This window comes from Colobus angolensis, unplaced genomic scaffold (assembly GCF_000951035.1).
Source record: "Colobus angolensis palliatus isolate OR3802 unplaced genomic scaffold, Cang.pa_1.0 Scaffold205, whole genome shotgun sequence".
Lineage (NCBI taxonomy): Eukaryota > Metazoa > Chordata > Mammalia > Primates > Cercopithecidae > Colobus > Colobus angolensis.
Window position 1 is genome coordinate 823,451 of NW_012115211.1, and position 25,538 is coordinate 848,988.

The 25,538-nt window shown below is 47.6% G+C and overlaps 1 protein-coding gene across 1 annotated transcript in view; it reads left to right on the plus strand.

The window, feature by feature from the left end:
- Positions 1-25,538, plus strand: part of MAP6 (microtubule-associated protein 6) — an 81,995-nt gene that overhangs the window by 50,792 nt on the left and 5,665 nt on the right. Inside the window, exons 2-3 of the mRNA XM_011942008.1 lie at positions 9,446-9,659; positions 11,724-11,920. Coding sequence (XP_011797398.1) covers positions 9,528-9,659; positions 11,724-11,920 — 329 coding nt within the window. The 5' untranslated portion in view covers positions 9,446-9,527. The remainder of the gene's footprint in view (positions 1-9,445; positions 9,660-11,723; positions 11,921-25,538) is intronic.

The window sequence follows — 25,538 nt, forward strand, 5'->3', positions numbered from 1 at the left end:
GTTAGCCAGGATGGTCTCGATCTCCTGACCTCGTGATCCGCCCGCCTCGGCCTCCCAAAGTGCTGGGATTACAGGCGTGAGCCACCGTGCCCAGCCTCTTCCTACAGTTTCTAATAAATACTGCAATTGAAATTAATTTGTGTAGAAGCAAACTGACTCCTAATTTGAGTTTGTGGGTTTTTTTTTGTTTGTTTGTTTGTTTTTGGAGACAGAATCTTGTTCTGTTGCCCAGACTGCAGCGCAGGGGCATGATCTCGGCTCACTGCAACCTCTGCCTCCCAGGTGCAAGCCATTCTCCTGCCTCAGCCTCCTGAATAGCTGGGATTACAAGCACCCACCACCACACCTGGCTAATTTTTGTATTTTAGTAGAGAGGGGGTTTTACCATGTTGGCCAGGCTGATCTTGAACTCCTGGCCTCAAGATATCCACCGGCCTCGGCCTCCCAAGGTGCTAGGATCATAGGCATGAGCCACCATGCCCAGCCTAGTTTGAGCAGTTTTCATTTTTAATGGTCCATCCTCATGGTTTTATATACATTGTTCCTGTGGACTTTATTTGAATGAGACACCGTTTCCCAGATGCACAAGGGCCTCTAAGCTGCAGGTCACCCATAACTAGACTTAGATAGCAGCTATATGCAGAATGAGCCATTTACCTAGTACAGGGGCCCAAACCTTGACACCTATCATTGCCAGATGTTACTAATCTTTCTATGTAAGAGAGAGGGAGCATTCTTTTCTATTAATTATCTACTCAGATTAGCTTCAAACTTTTCTTTATATACTTGACCATGTTTTATCCAAGTATGTGCTTTCTCATTTTATGAAATCATCATCCATGGTATACCTGTATATACCTGTACTTACTGGAACTGGATATTAATGGATGAGAAAAATGATCCTAAATAATTAGAATACTGTCATTCTCCATGCAATACTTTTTTCTCCCTTTCACACAAAAGAAACTGAGAACTGCGCGCGAGCATGTACACATACATAGATCTCTAAGCTCCTCTCTTGGCCAGGTCATCTCTGGCCAGGAAAAAGCAATCTTCCACTACATTCTAAAAGGAGACAGAAGCTCTCTACACCACTTGCAGCCCTCTAGGCCCCAGGATGTTCTTTGTTTTTAATCTATAGATCCTGCTTCCATTAACCACCTCCTGACAATAGCTTGGCAACCGACAGCATTCAGCGACTGCCTCCATCAGAGTGCACAAAGGAGATGGCTTCCCTTCTTCAGGAACACTTTACAATAACAAATGTAGACAAGATTTTTGAACAGAGACTTAAGATGTTTCCATGGCAACATAAATCACCTACAAAAATCTGTAGGAAAACTAGACCCTTAAGACTTAAAAGCACTGTCTTCTTCATTCGTAAAGCAGTCGAGGAATGTCAAAAAATTTTTATGAAGAAAATGGGGAAAGAATTTTATTTTCCCAGGATTTAGATACATAATAAATAATAAATACTTAGACACATAATAAATAAATTCCTCTTCCCTTATGAACAGAGAAAAGGGATTTTTGTATGACCATAGTTGGCAGCAATCCATTATTCTAAGTCTCTATTTTTATCAAGAAGTGATTTGTACCAATTAACACATGTAGATGTTCTTCACAGCAGTAAAACTTGTTCCTTATATAATTATATTTCCTTGTTTCTTGTAAATGTCAGTGTTTTTCACATTAGCAATGAAAGCACAGCCTGCCCTCTGTTCTTTTACAATACTTTCCAGGGCCAAACCCGCCCACCCCGCGCACTCCTGTTGCCTCCCTCCCTCCCTCTTCTGGGGCCTGGCCTCATCTGTGACAGGCTGTCTTCGGGCTCTCCGTCTATAATTGCTCTTTCAGTATCTCCCCTTGAATGACTGCGAGCAACTATGCTTAAGTGGAACAAGGTCTTAAAAAGGGAACATCTGTTTATAGTGGGTACTCAGTATTGGAGGTTCAATTAATCAGGCATTCATTGAATGCTACTTTGTTCAAGTCTAACTTGAAATGCACTCAGAAGTAAGCCTGGCGCTGGAAGCTGCTGCCCAAATTTTGCCCACTCCGGGCACCAGAACGTTGACTGCAGCATTCAGAAGTGTAACAATAGCTGTCACGGATATTTGATTATCTATGTAATTGTTGCTCTCCCCACCTGACAACAAGGTCTGTGGAGGGAGGGGCTTCATCTGTCTGTACGCATTGCATTTCTAGCTCCATGTCTGGAGCACAGAAGAAAGGCAGTAATTTTTGTTGAATAAATGACTCTGTAATGAGAGCCAAATACATTTATTATGCGCGTGTCTACCATGGGCTTTGTAATTCTGATATGAATGTCCAGGTCCTCTTCAACTAAAGAACTGCTTTACATTCTTTCTTATTTAACCCCTGCATCAATTCTATGAGTAGGTCGTGTATAAATCCTTTACAAATGAGTTCACCAATGTTCAGAGCAGGCAAGACCTGGCTCATGGGTTAGAGCTAGGATGGATGTATCTCACTCCAGAGCCAGTTCTCTTTCTAGTAACTTATCATCATCATCTGGCCCAGGTTCCATGCTTCTTCTCACCCTGTTAACCTCTGTCTGCACTTCTGAGAAGCATGCATGTGCTGTGTGCTCTGAGACATCATTTTCTTCTGTGATGGCCTATGTTTCTTTTTTCTGCTTATGACCTGGATCCAAGGCAGTTGCATTGTTATCAGCTTTGCTGCACTGGAGGCTTTGCTACCTTCTAAAGAAGGCTGCAGACCATTCACCCTGTTTCTTACAACAGAGCATGACTTCTCTCCATTAAGGTCATGCTGCAGCTCTGCTGGAAACTTGAACTTCTGTGCTCCACTTACACCAGTATTTTCTGCCTTGCTAAGATGACACAAGTGTTTTAAACCCTTTTTGATGAGAAGAGAAAATTTTCTGATTGGGGTTTGTATTAGAATTTGTTGCTTGTAACAAATTACTCCAAAACTTAGCCACATAAATAGCAATAAATATTTTTGACCTCATAAAGTTTCTAAGAGTCGGTAATCCAGGATGGCTTAGCTGGATGGTTTGAGCTCAGGGTCTCTCAGGAAGTCATGTGAAGGGTGGTTTGGGTCTTCTAGGACTTTTCACTCCCATGGCTTTCGGTAGGAAGCCTCAGTTCCTCCTGACACAGGCCTTTCCACAAGGGCTACTTGAATGTCCTTATGACATGGCAGCTTGCTGCCCCAGAGAGAGTAATCCTGGAGAGAGTACAAGGAGGAGGCTGCAAAGCCTTTAATGATCCACTCTCAGAAGTTATGCACCACCACTCCCACCATCTTCTGTTTGTCAGAAGTGAGTCCCCAAGTCCAACCACACTGAAGAGGAAGGAATTAAGCTCTATATAAGGTAGAAGTATCAAAGAACTTGTGGGCATATTGTAGGAAGTTATATGGATGCCATGAGATGTTGCATAGCAACTTTAGACCCCCTCCCTGGCTGGAGCAGGCATGGGGAGGTGGGAGCTGCATTCCACATTCCTGTCGTAGACATGATGAGACTTACATGGATGCAAAAGGACCGTCTTTACTCTCAGGGATGGCACAGTCTGGAAGGGAAGAAAGTCATCTACACAGGTAGCTTGAGGTAAAATACAGCACATTGCATGCTACAGAGAGGTGCAGGTCACAGAAGGAACAGAGAGACCAGACAGGAGGAGTTGAAGGTTGAATGTTGACTCCTCTGAAAACTTTGCCTGATCAGGAAGATCGCAAAGTCCTGCTTTGGCAGCTGCTCTGAATGTGACTATATGGCTGTTCAAAGGTTCTGGAGGAGCAGCCCAAAAAAATCTTGCCCACTAAGTCTCCATGAGATGGCTCAAACTGGGCCTGGCTCTGCCATCCCTTAGTAGGGGGTTGAGGGCTGGCCCAGCCTTCTCTCCATAAATTTTCCCTGCACAAATAAGCCATCAAAGAGTCATTTAAACCCAGATCTGAATATATCGATTGAGCCCACTCATCTGCAGTTCACCCACCCACTGGGGGATGTCATAGCCCCAGACCCTCCTTCTGCCGCTGCAGGATTGTATATGAGATAGGTCATGTTTCAGGGCTCATACAACAGGGTCCACCAGAGGCTCTGTTGTGGAGGGGACAGCAGGCCTTTGGTGATGCACTTACAGAGCACCCTGTCCCTGTGACTTCTACACATCACAATACTAGAGAAGCTGTGGCATGAGGAGCATCTCTGGGATGTCAGGAGTAGAAACTCAGAGATATGGGACCCTCCCAGTGTGCCCAGGGCCTCACTGTGGTGTACACCCAGGCTGACTGAAGGGAATGGCTTTCTTGTGATTACTTCCAGGAGCCAAAGTGGCCACGAGCTTGAAGGACACCAAGACAAGCTTGGGTTACACATCCACCCCCAGGTGTGAGCTTTGGAGTCAGGCATTCCCATGCCACTGAGAAGCAAGTATCTGCCCCATGTAGGGCAGGGAAGGAAGGGCGGAAGGCAGGGAGGAAGTGACATCAGCTGACCAGAGATAAATCTAACAATAGTTACTAACATTAACTGCCCACTGAATGTCAAGCCCTTAAATCCTGTGAAGAACATAAAGAAGATATGGAGTGTAGCCTTGTGTGGCAGCCTAGGGTGTGGGAAACAGGCAGGGATTGGAGTCCTAGCCTGGCTCGACCCTAACCTGCAGCCTGACATAGTATACCCCTTTGCAGCCATGCAAATGAGACTAGACTCAAGAGTAGGATTCTGTCATAAAATTTGTCTTATCTTATCCCTTAAGAGAGACAAAATGGACTCATGAAAGAACTGAAGAATGGCATGAAACTGCCTGGTAACCACAAAGATGGCCAGTAAAGTAAATGGACCAGGAGCTGAGAGATGGGAAATTTTGGGTTGAGTAACCCAGGAGAGGTTCCTGGAAGAGGAGACCCCTGAGCTGGGCCTTAAAGAATAGGTAGAATCGGGGCAGGCTGATAGTAGGAGAACACCATCAATGGAGAAACAGTGCTGCCTTGCTCAGAAACTTTCAGCATCTTCCCAGGCATAGCACATGCTTCCAAACATGGCATCCAGGCTCTGTTCTGCCTGGCCTCAGCTCCTATCCACCCTGGGCACTTTGCACAGCTTCCAAGACCCTACCCTGCATCCTGAGCAGCCACCCTGATCAGTTCACCTGCTCTCTGAACCTGCCATACAGACTCAGACTAGTGCCTGAATTCCCTTCATCTGCTTCTCTGTTGACATCCTTCAGTACCCCTTTCCCCAGTCCTCGCTCGCCTTCAGAATTAAGCATTCCTTTCCCTTTCCCTCTTGCCCTCTGAACTCTGTCCCATTTGATTCATTCTGTCTTTTCTTAGGATCACACATGGTCAAGTCTAGATACCTGAACTCTAGACACCTCATCTATGGCTTATACATCCCTGTGGGGCACATTCCCTGCCCTTGGATAGTGTGTGGCAGATGCCAAATGAATGGATGAGTGGATAGATGAACAAATGAATGATCAAGAAAAAATATAGTTGCATAGGAAGGGGAGACCATGTTACAGGGGACCATGAATTTGTCAAGAGGCACTGGGCATGACAGGGCAAGAGCGTGGCCCATATTGCTCTCAGTCTAGCATCTCAGGGCTGGAGGAGCTTAGGTGCCATCTAGCCTGGTCTGTGTCATGTAACTCCTCTACAGCATTGCAGGCAGCAGGCCAGGCCCTGCACAGACACCTCCAGTGAGGGCAGGCCAAGCACACTGCAGCTCTGGCGCATTGTGGAAGTGTAGTGGGAAGGCTGTGGGCTGTGGAGCCTGACTGACCTGAGCTCAGACCCCAGCTCTGCTATTTGCTAGTTGCATTGCCTTATTCTAGCCACTTAACCTCTCTGAGCCTTAGTTATCCTCCTTTATAAAAGGGGCATAATAGTACCTGTTCTCCAAGTTGTTATAAGAACTATAGAGAATATACCAATAAAACAAAATCCTCCAGCTTATAAAAGACAACTAATGAATGGTAGCTAATTTTCTTTCTATGACATAATATTAGTTGCTGCATGTGACTGGAGGTTTTATGGAGAGTTCAAAGAAAGTTCTTTTTTCTCTCTTTTATTTTTTATTTTTTCATTTGTTATTATTTGGCTCATTTTCACACCTTGACAAAGAAGTTTCTAGGAAATGGAATTTGGGCTTAAACCTAACCGTCTGTCATAATTACAGTGAACCTGTTCTGCAACTCATTAACAAGATCTCATGTGAAGATGACGTACCAGAGTTGTTCAAGATCAGGGGTTACCAAACTTTCCCACAGGGTCATGTCCCACTGATAGTGCTCACAGGTGAGATGCTCCCCAGCCCACAGGGGCCACTGCAGGGATGCCGGAGGCTGCAGAGGCTGGTCTGCAAGAGGTGACCCAGAAGCAGTGCTTAGGAATAGGGTACACATATCTCAGTGCTAGTTCTGGAAGTGGGCAGGGGTGTGACAGAGAATCCAAGTTTCTGCTGTCACATGTTCGGGAGCAAGGTTGTTACTGAATTGGTCCTGGGAGGCCCAGGCCCAAATATCAGGAGCCCATCTAACAGGCAAGGCTTCGGCTCTGAAGGTTAGAAGGAAGGAGGGAGGGACTGTAGCCTCTGGCACGTAATGGTGGCCACAGCCCCAAAGCCCCTAGGTCTGTGTGTAGGGCCAAAATGGTTCAGAAGTCAGGTCAGGAAGGAGGATTGAACCTAAAGAAGATGGAGAAGTGAGGAGGAGGGATGAGGAAGGGATCTAAGAACAGCCTCATTACTGGGGTGAGTGGGATGCCGTGAACACAATCAGGAGGGCCTCAACCTTGTTCCAAAGCCCATTTTCCTCCCAATTTCCACGTCTCAGTGGGGGACTACTGCCCCCCAGCCAGAGTCCTGGCATCTCCCCAGATGCCCCCTTGACCTCACCTCCCACCGCTCATGAGTTTCCAAGTCCTGCCCATTCTCCCTCTTCTCTGTCCCCTGCTTCCGCCACTTCCTAACTGCACAGTCTCCTGCCTGGCCTCTTGCCTCCACTCTTCCCTTCTGTCTGCTGTTCACACCACTCTCAAAGTTCTCTTTCCAAAACTAACCTGGCCACACTCATCCTTGGCTTAAAATCATTTGGCAACTCTTAGTTACAGTGGAGACCGTCCCCTTAACATGGCTGGCAGGGCCTCCATAGCCTGTCTAGCCTCTTATGCCCTTCCCCACTAAATGTGAGCCCAGCCACCCACACTGCCTGCAGGTCCTCACAGGGCCTTTTCCTACTCGCTTGGGTTCCATAGCACCCAGCATCCTGTTGGGCAAACCATAAGCACTCAGTACATATTTTGTGAATAAAGGAATGAATGAATGAATGAGTGAATGAATGAATGAATGCATGAATGGGTGAAAATGAATGATGAGGGAATCCAGGAGGAGAAATAATTATTGGCAGGAAAATAATTTTAAGCCAAGAAATAATTTTAAGCCAAGAAATAATTTTTGGCAGGGAAAACAAGATGATTTGGGTCTAGGGACATTGAGTATGAGTTGTTGGTAGGTGTCTTTTTCCATTTTCTGTTGCCTGTAACAGCATATCTGAAACTGGGTAATTTATAAGAAATAAAATGTATTCCTTACAGTTCTGGAGGCTGGGAAGTCCAAGGCCAAGGAGACATATCTGGTGAGGACCTTTTTGTTGGTGGGAACTCTGCAGAGTCCTGAGGCAGCATAGGGTGACACATGGTGAGGGGGCCAAGTGTGCCAGCTCGTCTCTCTTCCTCTTCTTATAAAAGCCACCAGTCCCACTCCCATGGCAACTCATTAATCAATTACCTATTAATACATTAATCCAGGAATTGGTTAATTAATTCACAAGGGCAGAGCCCTCATTACCCAGTCACCTCTTACAGACCCCACCTTTCAATCCTGCCACACTGGGGATGAAGTTTGAACGTGAGTTTTAGAGGGGACAAACGTTCGAACCATAACAACAGGGCATCAAGGCGGAGGTGCAGGCTGCACTGGAAAGGACAGTCTGAAGCTCAGGGAAGGGTCTCTTAAAAGCCAGTGGTCTTTCTTCACATATGAGCCAGTTCCCCTAGAGAAATACAGAGATCAGGAGGTCAAATAACCAGCAAGCTCAGTATTACCAAATCAGCTTTATCAACTAAGACAGCCTCAGAGCTAGAAGGACATTATAAGGACCTTGTTTGGCCTAATTCTTTCATTTTACAAATGAGAAAACGAATGCTTAGAGCAGGGAAAGGCCTGCCAGCATAAGGCAGTGCTAGCGCAAGGGCCTGCGTGTCTCCGTCGCAGTCCAAGCTCTTTCTTCTGCCTCCTGCGGCCTCCTTGTTCCTGGTAGTCCTCTCAGCCCTGAAGGAGGGAGTCATCAGTGAGGGAGACAGTGGGCCTTAGAAGAACTTAACTCCGCAGGTATTCATGCCCTAACTCCTCCTTTCCCACAATGCAGCTTTTTGTGCCCCCAAAGGAGAACAGACCCAATAAAGACCCCAGAAGTCACAGAGCTCATGCATTGACTCTCATGCACTTAACAAACAAGATAGACCCTCGTGACCTCCGTCAGCAGCTACATTTTTTAACTCTGTTTTGATCATTGTCAGCCATCTACTCTCCAGTCCTATAACAGATCATAAACAGCCGATTAGAAACCACGAGAGGGATTGCAGAGAACAAGAAAACTAACACACTGACTCAAAAAAGCAGCATGATGAGGATCACTTAGGATAAGGACCAATAGCCATTTACACCAGAGCACATGAAGACGCTCCCACACACACCGACAGCCCAATACAAGTTGTAGTTGTGAGCTCCAAATTATGTTCAGTCTGTGTTGCTTACTAAAGATCTGCAAATATTTAGACATTTCACAAGGATGTTCATCTAAAGTAATTAAGATTGTTGAAGTTCTGGCACTCCAAGAAGCAAGTCCTCTGCTATTCAAATGGGGGAATTATCCTCAAGGAATCTGGGCAACAAAAGTTCTTCATTATGAAAAAGGGGGGAAGGGAACTGGCATTCATTGATATGCCACAGTATATCACACAGTGTGCCTAATATATTGTCTCATTTAATTTCACAACTCTTTAACCTTGCACATAGCAGACACTCAGTATTTTTTGACTTCATGAATGAATGAATGGGTTGAGTTTCTTCAGTCTCATTTTCAAGATTGGGAAAAAGAGCCCTGAAGATTAGAATTGCCTCCCCATGGTCACACAGTGTGGAGCTGGGAGCCTGATCTCTTTCTCCAAGGCACAACTACTATTGCCACAACCCGACCTGGGTCAACTTTGCAAGAAGGGAGATTTACACTCTTCCTTATGAAAGAGTGAGGCTAACCCTCCAGCCACACTTCAGTCAATACTGCAAGCACTGATGGAGAGCTTGCTGTGTTGGCAGCCCTGTTTCAGGAACTCTGCTTCCAGGCAGATAATGCTTCATATCACATATGCTTTCTTTGACTAACAGGAATGAATTCAGGGCATGGACGGACATCAAGCCTGTGAAACCAATAAAGGCCAAGCCCCAGTACAAGCCCCCAGATGATAAGATGGTTCATGAGACCAGCTACAGTGCTCAGTTCAAAGGAGAGGCTAGCAAGCCAACAGCAGCTGACAATAAGGTCATTGATCGCAGAAGAATACGCAGCCTCTACAGTGAACCCTTCAAGGAACCCCCAAAGGTGAGACAGAACTTGTAGGAACCCATCAGCACAGCCTGGACCGTAAGGGTTAACTGCAGCAGAGCATGGGGTGGGCTGCTGTCAAATCTGGCCCAGTCCCTATGGACACCTTTAAAATCCCTGCTTCCTCTAAAGGACAGTGAAGACCAGGGGCGTCTTCAACAGGAACCTTTGTTAAACTCAAAGGGAATATTAAAGAGGAACATCACCTAAAATAAAGACAGCTTAAAGGCTGGCAGATTTCCAGGGAATTAGCTTCCGATTTTGAGAAATCCAGATAAACAGTGGCAGAAAACCTCACCTGAGCCCTAAATCCCCTTGTCTTAAAATAGATGCACTTGGGCCCCGGGAAGGGCTGGCCCAGTATTGCAGGCCCCCATGCCCGGCTCCCCTCCCACTGGACCATGCCCTGCCTCATCCTTGGCTCCAATCACTGGACCCTTTCTTCCCTCCCTAGTCCCTGAAAAGTACCTGCCCTCTCTCATCTTCTCAGTCTCTCACAACGCACCTGTAGCATCAGCTATAAGATATGTTCCCAGCAATTTGTTACCAAAATGAACAGTTTGTGAAAGCAGACTCAGGGATTTTCCTAAGGTAACATTGCTCCACCTTACGTAGGAGTTCGTGAGCAGAAGAAGCATGTTGGAGATATAGCTGGTGAAGCAGGACTCATACAAGCCATGCAACCTAGCATCTTCTGATGCCAGGCCCCATGGAATTGTACAAATATCCACTGTCCTCTGTATCATAGCAGAAAATGTCTGAGAACCTAAATAACTCTGGAACCTAATTAGCCTTTTCTCTGCTTTTGTCTAAAAGTCTTACACTTAAGTGGAGTCTCCTATTTGGTCCAGGACCAGTTTATGGGTAAGGTAACTAACCGACCCAGTTTGCCTGGGATTCTTCCATCTTAGCACTGAAAGTTCTGTGTTCCAGGAAACATCTCAGTTCCAGGCAAACCAGGACAACTGGTTCCTTTCCTTACAGGTCAGGAGTGACTGAAAGCCACTGCACCTCAGTGAGTGAATGATCCAGCCTGTGAGGCCCAGCATCAGCTCTGTCCATCCAGAGATGGGTTGGAACCCGGGGCGTGGGATCGGCATTGGACAAAAGAGGACGTAGAGGAGAAAGGAAGGAAAATGAGGGAAACTAAATCTAGAGATGGATGAGGGCGGTGGCCTATTGAGGGGTCACTTTCAGTGACCCCGAAGTTTCCTGAGAAAGAGCAGGCAAGGCCATCTTCTCCAGATGAAGGGGACAGAGTTAGAGGAGGGAGACTGGGGAGAGTGGAGTGCGCTTAGAACAGCTGCTCTGGGGAAAATGGGGGGGAGCCAGGCAGAGAAGAGGAGCAGAGGGCTGGCGGCAGAAAGCCTAGCTGAGACTGGAGACTCCCCTGCCCAAAGCATCTCAGCAAGGATGCTTCTCCATATGGGTGAGCCAGCCTAGAGACAGAAACAGGGGAAGCCAGCGAGTGCCGCAGTGACCCACCGCCCCAGAACCTCTGCATCTTACATCAACAAAGGTTTATTTCTTATTGATGTCCATTGTGGGTTGGCTGCTGCTCTAACCCTCTTCATCTGGGTCTCAGGTGGCGAAGCAGTCTCTCTCTGCTGCAGAGGAAAAGAGAGCACTAGGCAGCACAGGCTGACTCTCAAATCTTCCGCCTGAAGGTGACCCAAGTCACTGCTCACATTTCATTGACTGAAGCAAAATCCTATGCCTGTGGGCAAGTTGAGCAATGTGATGAGGTGTAACTTCCTGCAGGGAGGGGCTCAAATATTGCCCAGCAGTGGTATGGCCACTGCCTGGGGTGGTCTGGGGAAAGCTGGCAGGACAAGGGCGCCCACGTGACCAGTGAGTGCTGCCAAAGCAACGGAACGGGGAGTTCAGACGGGAGATGCCGAATGCCCTAATGTCCCTGGGAACACCTTATACACTGTGCTCCTCTGGGAGCCAACCTCTGTCATTACCGTTATTCCTTAATTAACCATATCTTCTCTCTAAATTCTCTCCCACTCCCCGCCTTTCTGTGTTTCTGTATTTGCCGTCTGTCTCTCCGTGCAGGTGGAGAAACCTAGTGTTCAGAGTTCCAAACCAAAAAAGACCTCAGCGAGCCATAAGCCCACAAGGAAGGCCAAAGACAAGCAGGCGGTGTCAGGCCAGGCTGCCAAGAAAAAGAGTGCGGAGGGCCCGAGTACCACCAAGCCAGACGACAAGGAGCAAAGCAAAGAGATGAACAATAAACTGGCTGAGGCGAAAGAGTAAATTTCCCTGCACTTTCCTCTTACTCTTCTCTCTCTCTCCCTCCCCCCAACTTTTTTTTTTAAAACCAACAAACCAAAAAAGGCCACAAAATTAATTAGAGGCTTCTCATCTGCCTTGGTCCTGAGTGTTCCAGGAGCTCCTTGGTTTGGCTTCTTTTGATGGAAGAATCCTGCTTCACAGACTAAGTGGCAGGCCTCCTCCTGAGGGCAGCCCCTGGAGCACCAGGAAGCGTTGCCTCTGGCTGTGCCCTCCCCTGGGACTCCGACTGCATGCTGATGGGCAAGGCAGGCAGGTCGGAGAGGCGAAACTAATCTTCTGGCAGTGCTTGGAAGTGTCTGTGGGGTCTCCTCCTCCCAGATCCCCAAGATCTGTGTCACTGGTCGATTTTGAACTTTAGGTACATGTGTTCTTTTCCAGAATTCAGAGAATCGCCATGTGCCACAGAAGCTCAGCCTGGGCTTCAGCAATTGACAAAATTTGAGGAAATGTTAAACAGAAACAACAAAGAAAGAAACAACCTTGGCCTTAACGTCAGTAAAAGGGAATTGTGTCTGTTAAGTGGTCTTTTCATAGAATCATCCATTAGACATGTGTGCCTGTGTTTAGTTTCCTATCAGTGGGCTTTAAATTGTATACCAAGTCATAGATTTGCCACTGATAACTAAAACTAGGCCAGGGCTGGTGAAACAGGTTAGGTGCTTTAGGTACATTCTAGCTGTCATAGGAAGATCACAGAAATGAGGAGGCTGTTTTCCTCTGATTCCCCTCAGCCGACCACTTGTCCAATGCTGCTGGTTTTGCAGAACGACTGGTTGGAAATGTCTGAGGAAGAAAGTTCAAGGTGTAGGGATAGTGTATTTGGAATTTGACTTTCCGTTTCTGAGAGACCCAAGGGGGCGTAGACGTAGTGGCAAGTGTGGCGATGTTTACTCTCCCTTCCTGAACCGCTCTGGTCTGCTCCCCAGAGAGGGCAGCAGTGCCAGGCCTTAGGTCAGGGAGAATGTCTGTGACTTAGCTGCAGACTAGGAGACTGCTCTGCTAACTAATTAGCAAGCAGCTTTGACCTCATTAATATATAAAAGCAGCTCTCCCGTATATTCCGTGTCGTGTGTGTGTGTGTGTGTGTGTGTGTGTGTGTGTGTGTGTGTGTGTGTGGCCAAAGCCCCCAGGGTGGCAAGTGCCACCTTAGCTGTGCTAGAGTTGTGTTGTAGGAATTAGGGAGTTGTTGTAAAAAAAAAAAAAAAACCCAGTGCTTGTGAGGGAACGCAAAACAGTTACCAGAAAAATAAAATTTGCCAATGTGATGTGTATATTGCTCAGCACACTCTATATCTCCTGTCCTTAAAATTCTCTCATCCCTAGCATTCTGACATGCTGGGCTGCCGTCCAGTGTCAAGCCCCGGCACAGGCTTGCTCTTCTTTTATAATGAAAGGGATGAAGAGTGAGGGTCTCACAGTTCCTTACCTCAAAGTCCCTTTAGGTCATTCTGGTTTGGAGGAAGTGGAGCCTCCGCAAACTCTCTCTCATTCTGACCATTCAGGCAGCAAAGTCTCTGCTTACATCATTTTGGTTGTCACCTTGGGGCTGAGTGAGAAGTCTTTTGCAAATTAATTTGGCATGTGCTATGTGAGCCATAATTATTAACAGAATAGGAATACCAGAAATGAAGTCATGGGTGAGGCCCACTGCGACCTTCCTTTCTATCTCAGGGTTTGAAACTGTGAGGAAGGAGAAGTATGAAAGAAGGTAGAAAATGCCAGTGGGTTTCGGTGTTTACGAGTCGCAGATTTTGAAAGCTATCAGGAAATGACTGGAGTGGATCTCAGTACTGATTCCGACTCTTTGCCAGCTAATCTTAACATTTACCAGAAAGCTCTAGCAACATGATCTTAATTGTATCCAGAGAATACAATGTATGTTCAGTCTCTCAAGATTTGGCATTAGTCAGACATGTTGATGCTAGCCACAGTTTGGATTTCTCCATAGAATAATCTTTTATTTTTGCAGATCAAGTAAATCAGAGTTTACAATGCACAGAGGATCATTCATTTAGCATTCTCTTGCTAGAAGCCTGTGTGCCAGGCACTGTGCTGGGAGTGGTGGGCAGTATAAAGAAATCTGTCTCCACAGCCACACAACCAGAGGGTGCACATGACTTGATCCCTGTAACCAAGTCAAGTTGGTGTTGCCCAAATCGCAGTCTGCCCTAAGGGTCCCGCAGGCTTCCCCACCCCCCGCCCCCACTCACTGCCCCAGGGACCAACTTCCTACCCTGCCCACCCGAGGCTTTAGAGGACCTGTAGAATGTCTTTTTCAACCTGTCAGTATCCCCTTCTGTTTAACACACCCACTGAGAAAACCCTGTTTGTGGTTCACTTTGACTCTTGAATGTGTCGCTTCAATGGCAAGAAACTTCCTTTGATTTCTACTGTTTACAAATAAAACTCAGCCAGTCTCATTCTATATCCCAAACATACTGAATGAAACTGATTTTGGTTCCACAAGCAGTGTTTGGGTGTTGCCTTCCTGAAGGTGACCAAGCTTCCAATGCTTGTCCCACTGGTCTCTGTACATTTCCCTGTGGTTCTCCGTCCTTCTCTGGTGAGGGAGCAGGGACTGAAGCTTTCCCGCTGTTTTCCTGCCTGCAAAAGCAGCCCCAAGAGCTGTGCGTTGGCTTCCCTCAGCAATCCGTCCTCTGTCCGTGCTCCCATTCGGTCCACATAGCTTTGCCTCTCTGAGGCAGACAGGAAGTGTCTAATTACGATTTTGTGGCCTGGGTTTTGTTGCATACCACAGATTGTCTATGTAATGTGTAGCGCACACCTCTCTTGGTGCTATTTCATTCCTGCTGTAAGAGAATGACAAAAATATTCATGTATAGCCAATTGATTGTGACGTGCTTGTGGTCTGTGCTTGCTCAGAAAAACAAACAAACAACAGTTTTTCCAATTATAAATAAATGCTAAAGACGAACACCACTTTCTTGATCTTATTTCCTTGATGAGGCCCACCTGAGTAGGTGAAGGAACGAACCTTTTCCATTTGAGCCATTCTCTGCAAGATGAGCTGTGCCCTGCAGTCTTCCTGGGGCTCTCCATAATGCAGCTTGACTCTTTTAGATTGCCTCTCAGATACTATTTGCAAGCAGTCAGAGCTAAGTGTTGGGAAAGCGAAGATGGACCGGGAGACGCACTGGCCAACAAGGTAGTGTAACGTTCTGATCCCATGTTGCCGGGAAGAGTGACTGCCTGCCCCCAGCACCACCTTGCCATGCTGGGAGGCTGGGCTCTGACTCTTTGCCTCCTTCCTGTTGACTGGCAGGACTGTCGTTTCTGGCTTTTTCTCCTCCCAAGGGATGGCAGAGATGCCTTCACTTGCTCAGTTAATCTATGGTCATTATGGATGTTCCACCCTTAGGGGGCTGGCTCACTGTGGGTTGTGTGGGTGACAGTCACGTGTGTGCCTTATGTGGGGGTGCTGAAACAGCCACCAGAGAGGCAACCAAGTAAAGTAACAACAGATCAGGTAGTTGGGAACTCAGATGAAGGACAGGCTTCTTCCAACAAGGGCTGGGGAGTTGCAGAAGGCTTTGTGGCAGAGGGAGCCCTGGAAAGCAGCTGGGGTGTGGATATGTAAGGGCAAGGCCACCGCAGGGAGCAAGTCTAGAAATGGAAATGTTGGGGAGCTGGGTGGGAACCTGAAAGCTAGGACCAAGTTTTCCCACTTTGTTATCCTTCTGGTAAAGTGGAAGACAAGAGATTTTATACTCTTCATTTTTCCAACATATGTTGATTGAATACCTATTATGTGCCAGGCACTGTGCTGGGCACTAGGGAAACCAGGATGACTGAGACCCTGCCTCTGATCACAGTGGGGCACGAAGGAGGAGGCCATTCTAGCTGGTTCCATGGATCAGGGAGGACTTCAGCGATGGGTAGGTGTTGACCAGGTGAACAGAGCTGGGGGTGACCAAGGCATGCCAGACAGAGGGGTCTGCCAAGCAAAGGTTGGAGGGTGGGGGCCGTCAAACGCCAGATGAACTTAAGTTCTCGGGGGTAGTTCCCTTGGGAGAGTCATGGCACAGGCTGGAGAGTGGCAGAGCTCGGTGGTGGAGAGGCCTGGTGCACGTGAGTGGGCGGTTGCTAACTGGGATCTCCATTTCCATTTGCCCAGATTGCACCCACACCTCTGCATGCTCCCCATCATGCTTCTCTCGCTTGCTTATGCGTCAGGCGACACCACAGATCCTCTCTTGCTCTAAGCTGGGAGCCCTAGGGTGGACTTTTATTGCTGGACCTGATTGCTGAGTTTTGGGGGAGGCAGGGGTAGAAATCAATCAAGGGTGGTATAAATGAAAAGTCGTATGTATTTGTTTTCCACATGAATAGAAAACATCCCACCCACCTGTCTACTTTTGTATGAGGCAGAAAACACAAAAGCTGCTCAAGAAATAAATACATAAAAGCATATTATTAAGCTCTATTTTGACAAGTTAAGGGAGAGAGACAAAACGGGGATTGAGAGAGGTGGTAAAAAAGACAGGCGAGACGTGAGAGGTAGAAATAGTGGCACAGAGAGAAAAAGACATGGGAAGGCACACATATGAAGACACCTAGAGTAACCTAAGAGAGTGCGAGAAGGTGAGACATACTCAGAGTCAGAGAAAGGACAAGCATTGGGCAATGGAGGAGGCAGGAAGGCAAGGGCCTTGCCAGCTTTGTCAGTGCTGCCCACACACTCAGGGCTCCCCCAGAGGCTCTTCCACCTGTGGTTCCCACCATGCTCCCCTCTGCTGCCCAGAGCCCCAGGAGGCGAATCTGTAACCCATCGCTCACATTGCCTCCCCCAAACAGCAAACAAACAAAATTCAAACCAGCCCCCTATTTTCTTTTTTTTTTTTTTTTTTGAGATGGAGTCTTGCTCATCACCTAGGCTGGAGTGTGGTGGCACGATCTCGGCTCACTGCAAGCTCCGCCTCCCGGGTTCACGCCATTCTCCTGTCTCAGCCTCCCGAGTAGCGGGGACTACGGGCGCCTGCCAACGCGCCCGGCTAATTTTTTGTATTTTTAGCAGAGACGGGGTACGGGGTTTCACCGTCTTAGCCAGGATGGTTTCGATCTCCTGACCTTGTGATCCGCCCGCCTCGGCCTCCCAAAGTGTTGGGATTACAGGCTTGAGCCACCGCGCCCGGCCTGGACCCCTATTTTCAATGAAAAGAGGTCATTGTTGCTAAGTTAGCTATAAACGTATTTCAGTTCTTCCTTAGAGTTTGTGTGTTCTTTGTGAAATTCTTCCCTCTTTTGTTTCACTAAAGTTTAAGAATTTACAACCTGCTTCTCATAGATTTGAGGAGGACTTGACAGTCCTATTTCACAAAGTCTACGGACTCCTTTAGTGTGTCACTGTGGTTTAAGGCTCCTTTTACTGCTAAAATGTCAAAGCAGTTCACATTTTCAGGACCATAGGTAGAGAAGTTTCTTTCAGGATGTAACCAGTGAACCATCTGCCTTAAAGCAAGGCTCCACCCCTAGCACCACCTGAGACCAGCAGGGCTAGGAAAGTGGCTAGGGCAGCCAAGGCCACTGAAACAGGAAAGACAGCTATTTCAAACAAAGGGAGCCCAAACTCCGTTCTCACAGAACCAGGCATGTGATCCAAGCCCCACTTCCACCACACTGCCATTTGATGCATATATCCTCATAACACCTAGACCATCCTAGAATTCCTACAACAGGGAGAACTAGAATTAACACTGGTATGTACTAAGTTATTTACCCTATGAATACTGGTTAACATGGACAGTGCTCTTAGGTATTTACAAGGTTCATGGGTGGAAATCAGTGCTGCCGTGCAACCCTGTGTCTCTCACTAACCTCCTGGAGCATTAGTGTCCTCCTCTGAAAATGGGGACACTAATACCCCCTCAGAGGAGCACAGTGAGGATGAAATGACATGAGGGCTGTAGGGAACCCATGGAGGACACTAAACGTATCACTTCATGCCCTTCCCCTCCCTTTGGAGTACTTGAAAGTACATGTCCACTTTCTGATAGATATATACTTAGCTGTGAGTAATACATGAAGTTGATTGAGGCAAACATTCTTAAGAAGATTGCTTTTAAAGAATTACAGCTATTGAATTACCTTGAGTCTACAGACCTAAATGATAATATTCTAACAATTTATATGTATGCGTTGTTTACAAAGCATTTCTTTCTGTGACATTCCACTGAACCCTCCCAATGTTATGGGGCAATTTTTTGGCCTCAGGTAACAGAGGAGAAAGGGAAGCTCAAAGAGGAGGGGGCACCTGCCAGCTTGGTCAGCCTTGGAAGATGGAGGAAGCACTGGAATCTAGGCTTCCAGCTCCATAGCCTGCTGTCTCTCCCTCTCACCTGAAGGAGGCTGGGCTGGCCTGAAAAGAATCAGGTTTCAGACAAGTGGGACTCCCAGTAAAAACTAAGCCCATACCCCACAGGGCCACACTCTGGCTGGGCCATTCCAGGTCCTCCAGCAGGCTTGCCTAGTACCCTTTTTAAATCTTGGGACCCAGATATAAACTGAGGGAAAATAAGAATGGGGTCAGGTCTTTACACATCTGACTCAGACATCCTGGCTGTACTGACCAGTCATCACAGCCAATACACAGTTTTTCTCCTTTTGGTACTAGCTTGCCTGGGTGACTGCAATGTAGGTTACTAAATGCAGAATGGTCCAGCAGATTCTTCATTCATAAGAAATATACTCGGTCCTGGAGGTACCAAGATAAAACTGGTATCCATTATTATCTGCAGTATGTGGGTGTTGGATCTGAGACTGCCATTTTGAGCATTTTATTTCAGTCAGTGGAATTGAACTTAAATTTCTGTCCCTTGTCCTCATGTAATGGGTCTGGATTACTTGTTAACCTGGCATTGTGTATAGTGATCTCAACAGATGGTCCCAGAACTCTTACCTGGGGCCAAGAGAGCTTCAGATGCTGAGATTTAAAAGTTACTGCCACTGCTTGCTACTGGTTTAAGCTGCTAGAGGGATCTTTATGCAAATCTGACCATGTCACCCCGTGCTTTAAACCATCCGTGGGCTCCTCGTGGCGCAGAAGCTTCTTGTTCCCTCGGTGCACCATGCTGCTTCTCACCTCCCTGCCTTTACCCCCGCTGTCCACCTGCCCGGAATGCCCTTCTCCTGCTTCTCCACCTGGCTAACTCATCCTTCAAGACTCCGCTCAGGGGACAGCTCCAGGAAGCGTTTCCCGCACCTCCCAAGCTGGGTAAGCTGCTCCCTGTGTGTCTTCATGATGGAACTTGCCACATGTACTGTGTCATCCGCTCATGTGTGTGTCCCTCCATTAGACCATGCTCCTCCAGGGCAAGGGCCAGGTCTCTCTGTTCACCTTTGTAGCCCTAGCTCCTGGCCCAAAGTCTACCATAGAGAGTGTCTTCTAAAGTGCTCGTTGAATGAAAAATGAGTGAGTGAATGAATGACAAGTTTCACTATCTGCCTCCACATTCACCATGGTGCCTCCACAAGGCTCTTCTCTGACTAATAACTGTCTCTGCTCCCATGAAAGGGGCAGTTTTGTGAGAGGTCCTGGCAACTGCGGAGCAAAGAGCAGTCAATGGCTGGTTTTATACTGGCTGGCCTCTGTTCAGGCCTGCATACCTCTGTACTTTAGATAGCCACTTTTTCTAAACAGTCTTGATTGCATAAAATCATGAGCCCTTGGTTACAGGGTAATCTAAGAGGTTGGCCAATCCCACTCCCTGCTCAGTTCAGGGCTCCTAACTCTAGGGTGAGAGGACCCTCCCCATCACCACACATTTCATAGGCATGTCTAATTCCAAGTGAGGATTACAACCAATAGGCTTGGTTCTAAATCCAAGCTCTACTATTTACTAGCTATGTGACCTTAACTGAGTCTCTTAATTTCTTTAAGCCTCCAATAGATAGCAATAATACAAATATCCATCACTCTGAATATATTTGGTTCCCAAATTCAGGAAATAAAAATTTGGCCAGCAAGGGATAACATGTTATTTCAATTTGTTTGTTCCCAGAGTTCAGGATAGCAGGTGGCCAGAGCTCTGATAGCAAGGGATACCTGATTCCCAGGCCTGCAGTGAGGGCCCTGTGGGGAGTCATGCAAAAGTCCTCTGCAAACTGGAAATGTGCAACGCCCTTGCCAATAGCTCATGTTATGGGTAGTTTTGCTGACCACAGCTTCCCAGTTAATTACTGCCCTGGTCCCCAGCAGTATGGCAGCTGGGGCTACACAAGGTGAATCCACTCCTTCTGCCACAAAATGGCCTGAGATTAAGGCCATCTAGTGTTGGTTCTTGCTGCCTCTTCCCATCCCCCAGCCCTTCATCTGGCCCCTGCTCTCTGAGCACACCCTATAAATCACCTGGTGCAGATCCATTTCTGCAATTCCACGTTCATTTGGAGTGATCCCCTCTGGACACAGGAAACCAATTTTGATTAATTGCTCCAGATCCGATCCTTTGCTTTAGATGGGGGTTGGGGGAAGACAATGATTGATTTGCAAGTTCCCAGGAGCATAGTGTTAGACAAGAATTGAGCACTGCCTTAGTCCAACACTTTACATTTTAAAAAGGGTCATTAGCAGAATTAGCAGGTTCCTGGCAGCCCACTGGGACAATCTACTGTGCCTTTGACTTTGCGTTCTCGGTGCTAAAACAATCAAGAGTGCTTTTAAAAATATTTCTCATACAATTGGAAATTTATTCAGTTCTTGTTAGCAGGCCAAATCTAGAAAAGGTATTTAACAGTGGCAAAAATAAATAGGTAAATAACCACAAAGAAAACATAGCCACCTAGCCACCTACCCACCTAGTGCAACCATTTCCCTGAATTTCAGAAGAACATGTCTGCCTGGAAGGAAGCCGGAGTGGCAGGGAAAGACCTGAACTAGGAACTCGCCCCAGATCTTGATTCAACTTTTGTAAAATACGGAGTTGCCACAGCCTAGGGAGAGGGAATGAACCCTTACCTGGCCTTTACACACTTCCTCTCATTAAATCCTCACAGTAAGGTTAGAGTCTGCAGGTGTCACTCCCATTTACAGATAAAGAAACCAGACCTCGGTGATTAAGGAACAAAGTCACATAACTTGTAAGTGGTGAGATAGGATGTGAACCTAGGTTTGGGTGACCCTAAAACCCATTCCTTGTCCAGGACTTGGGACTATCTGTAGGATTCCCATCGTAAAGATGTGCATCCCCCTGAAACAGCAGCCTCCTCCTCTGTCCCTTGCTTGCTCTGAAACGTTCGATGACTCTCCGTCCTCTGGTCTATGGAAAATGAGTCACAAGAAGGTCACAGGTGCTGTTGATCTACACAGTTCTCTCCTTCCACCCCTGACCCAGAATTAAGTCTTGTGGAAGCAGCATTTCTCCTAACTGTGGTCCTAGCTGGTATTTCCGTGTGATGAACCACATCTGGCGGACTCAGTGTGGCCCTGGGCTGGTAGACTGATTGACAGCTGCACAGGTAGGGCTTCCGGGTGTGAATGTGGATGGGCACTCTTAGGCAGGACGCCACTGCTTTCTGGGGCTAAGGTCTTCTTTTTCAGGGTTGGCTGAATGCTAGGAAGTAAACGTGGCGGGTAGGGGGCGCTGTGCAGTGGGAGTAGCCAGCCAGGTTGTTGGGGGCCTGGGCCCAGAGGGACAACTCTCTAAGGAGATGCAGTTGGGAGCTCTGAGCTGGGACCTGCAGAAGTCATTGGCTCCAGCCAGAGCCAGTCAGAGTCATTTCAAGCCGAAACCAGTCCAGACATCTGCAGACAAATTTGGAATCTCTGTATCTGTATACCCCACCAGGAGGGATATTATAGAGGGGAAAGAGCTCCTCCATTAAGGTCCTGACTTTGCCCGAACTCACTACGTGACTTTGGGCAACTTACTTCCGCTTTCTGCACCACGTTTTCGCTTCTGGAAGGCGAGGTGAGGACTTTCTGTCTGCCTGGCTGACACCGTTGTTGTGAGAATCAAATGCCTTGTATGTAAACTTATCTCAGAAACCTTAAAGAGATGTTATCATTTAGAGGGACAAAAAAGGTGCTGAGTTAAAAATAGGAAAACATTTTTATGTTATGTAAATACGGTTGTTAGAATTTGATTTTGTATGAGCTATTTTAAAACTCCTCATTGAGAAAGTAGGCCTCCTACTATGTGCCAGCTCTATGCTAGTGATCCCTATGGCCTGGTACATAGTAGGCATTTAGTACATGTTTGTGGAAGTAGGAAGGAGGCAAGAGGCAGGGAAGAGAGAGAGGAAAGGAGGGGAGGGAGAGAGGGAAAGAGAGATGAAGCAGGCATGGTCCCTGGCCTGAAAGTGCCCAGTCTAGAGAGGCAGGTACAAAACTATTGAAGCTGATCTGATAGGGGCTGCTGCCAAGGTGGGGGTGGGGGTAGGGGTGAATAAAGACTTGGTTCTCAGAGCCCTCATATCTCAACTGCCCTCCTTACAACATGTCTCAGTTGGCTCTGTCCCTTGGACAGAGTGAATAAAGAGAAGTGAATAAAGAGAAGAACCTGGAACTGATTCCTCAGTCATGGAGGAGGGGTTTGTGAAGCGGACGGCGAGGGATGGTGTTTGGGCAGCCAGCACTGATGAAGCTGGAGCTGTTGGGCTGATCATTGGAGGTGCAGACTCCAGGGCAGAGAAGGTGTGGCCTGTGTGGAGACCACACCTACAATATGGCTTTCAGTTCTGGAGTTGCACTTTCCAAGGGACATAGCCAACTGAGACACGTTGTAAGGAGGGCAGTTGAGATGTGAGGGCTGTGAGAACCAAGTCTGAACTGTTGTAGGCCATGTGTTACTTGGAGAAGCCAGGGATACAGACCCAATTGCTGCCCCATTCAAATACCTGAAAGGCTGTCCTGGGGCAGCCATCAGGGCATTCACTAAAAGGGTGGCTCCAGAGCGCAAAACAGGGATCAGTGCAGAGATAGGAAGGAGTGGAACTGACTGTAATGCAGACTTCTGCTCAGGTCTAACCAGTGGCCACTGAGGAGGAGGCTGCCTCACCAGACATGTGCAGCCCACCCCAGGCAGTGCGAGCAGCAACTGGGCAGCCACCTGCCAGGGAGACTGCAGCAGAGGCTCAGGAGACCTGTGGCCCAGCAGTCTGTCCTTCCAGCCCTGGGCGCCTTTGATTTGGCTTGTGGAGTTGTGCTTTTATGGAATAGAGAGGGAAGGCTTCTCCAACAGAGTGACAGCTTGGCCCCTAATAAGACCTTTGAGCCTCTCTGGTTTGAAGAGATACAGGCCGATAAAGTTTAGGGCCCAGCTTGGAGGTGGTGCCTGTACCTGGGTGGTGGCGTCACGTTTGTGGTGTGTGTTGACAGGTCTGTCTCCTGCCTCACTCTAGGAGCTCCTTCCCCCAAGTCAGGGGTTGGCTCTCATTCGCTTCTGTGTCCCCAGTGAGGGCCTGACACAGAGCAGGGTCTCAGTAGATTTGTTCAGTGAATGGATAAAAGAGAAAAAATTAAAAGTGAATAAAGAGAAGAAGCTACACCAGCCATGTGTTTTTCCCACCAATATCTGCCAGGTACTACAATGAGCCAGACCCTGTGCTAGATACTCGTGATGCAAAGACGAAGAAAACACAGTCCCACAGGCTAGCAGGAGAGGCAAATAATTACCAAGCAACAGGATAATTACTAAAAGAGAAGCTCCCACAGAGTCCTGTTGAGGAGAGAGGCGGAGCGAGAGTTGTTTTGAGAACTCCTGTCTCCTGCAGATTCTTCATAAGAATAATGAGCCTTTCAAAGATAGTTTCCTTGGCAATCCCCCTTGGCGGCTGTGTTTCCATCACGTGTCAGGAGCTTTGTTTGTGTCTAAGAATTATGAGCACGTGTATGGGGCCCATGGAGGCAGGCAGCAAGGGAACAGAGCCCTGGAATCACCCTGTCTCTGTCCATGTCCTGCCAGGGGCCCTGTGGTGCCGTTGGCCTGGGCCTCGCTGTTCCCCTCCTCCCCATCTTTTCTCCAAGTGAGTTTGCTCCATCTCTTCCACCTGCCTGCTGAGATGTTGAGAGGCCCAAGTGAGTTTGCTCCATCTCTTCCACCTGCCTGCTGAGATGTTGAGAGGCCCATGTTTTAGTCCCGGACCTGGAGAGTCACTTGCGCATTCTGGGCCAAGTTTCCCTCTGTGGAGTAACACGATTGGACCAGATTGCCAAGTCGCCCTTTGGAATTCACATTGGCTAAACGTCACCTGTATTCCAGGGGCCATGCCATGAGTATTCACATAACCTAATCCTCCCTAGAAGGTGGACCTTCTAATCCTCCTTTTATAGATTAGGAAGCTGAGGCCTGGAGGTGTGTGCCCCGATGCCATCCTATGGCTAGGAAGGGGTTGAATTAACATTCAAACCCAGCTCTTCTGGCCTCAAGCCCAGTCAATGCACTGTCTCTTTAGCAGGTTGCTTTTTACATTATGAGAAATAATATATGTTAAAACGTCTGGCACCAAGCCTGGCCCATAGTTATTGCTCAGTTTCTTTCTTCCTCAAGGCTTTTCCACACTGCCCCACACTCCCACACTTCCCCGGGAAGGCAGGGGATTCAAGGACAGGGTCCATAGGCTCCCTGCTTTCTGAATGGAGCCCTATGCCGGGAGCATTGCTGCAGCTGTTGGCTGCTTTGATGGTGCAACAGGAGACAATCTGGGAAGAAAAAACTATGTGGATGGACTATAGGACTGGAATTGTGTGCAAGGGCAGGAATCAGTGGGAGGGAGTGAAGTCCTTTCTCCATCCAGTGGAAGGCAGGGCTCAGTAATCCTGCTTCTAGACTCTGGAAAGTATGGATCCAATGTCACTCAGAAGGCATTGCCTGTCTCCATGGAAACAGGAAGAAGGGCCTAAAATGAAGTGTCTAAGACAAGATGTCTCATATAACCTTGGAACATTAAGTTTTGCAAATAGGACAGAGCCTGGCACAGAACAGTCTCTTTATTCATTCACTCAAGTGTTAAGTCAGAACCCACCTGGGCTCCAGTACTGTTCATTTAAGGTACAGAGGATACAATGATGTGCAAAACTGACATGGTCCCCGCCCTCTGGACACTTCAGTCTAGTGGGAGAAACATTAATCCAAAAGAATACAAGGAATTCACTGAGATAAGAGAGGAAAACAAGTGCCAGGGACTAGGAGAGCCTGTAGCAGGGGGCTGGCCATGACTGTGGGGTCAGGGAAGTCTTCCCAGGGCAGTGCTTCAGTGAGCTGAGAGAGGACAGCTGAGTAGACACTAGCCAGGTGAAGAGGGAACAAGAGAATATTCCAGGAGGAGACAACTGCATGTGCAAAGCTGTAAAATGGGAAGGAGCAGGGCTTGTTGAAGGAACAGAATGCTGGGCACAGAGAGCCAGGAAAGGCAGGAAGGAGAGGGGTGAAGGGGTAAGGAAGCAGGTAGATTGGCCAGCTAGGTGGGGCTGTGTAACAGATTTTCTTCTTTATTCTTGGTACAAGGAGGAGGTATTGAAGGGTTGTGAGCAAGGAAGGGACAAGATAGGGTTTGCTCTCTTAAAAGATCATTCTGATTTCTGTATGAAGAATGGATTGGAGGAGAGCAAGAATAGATGGA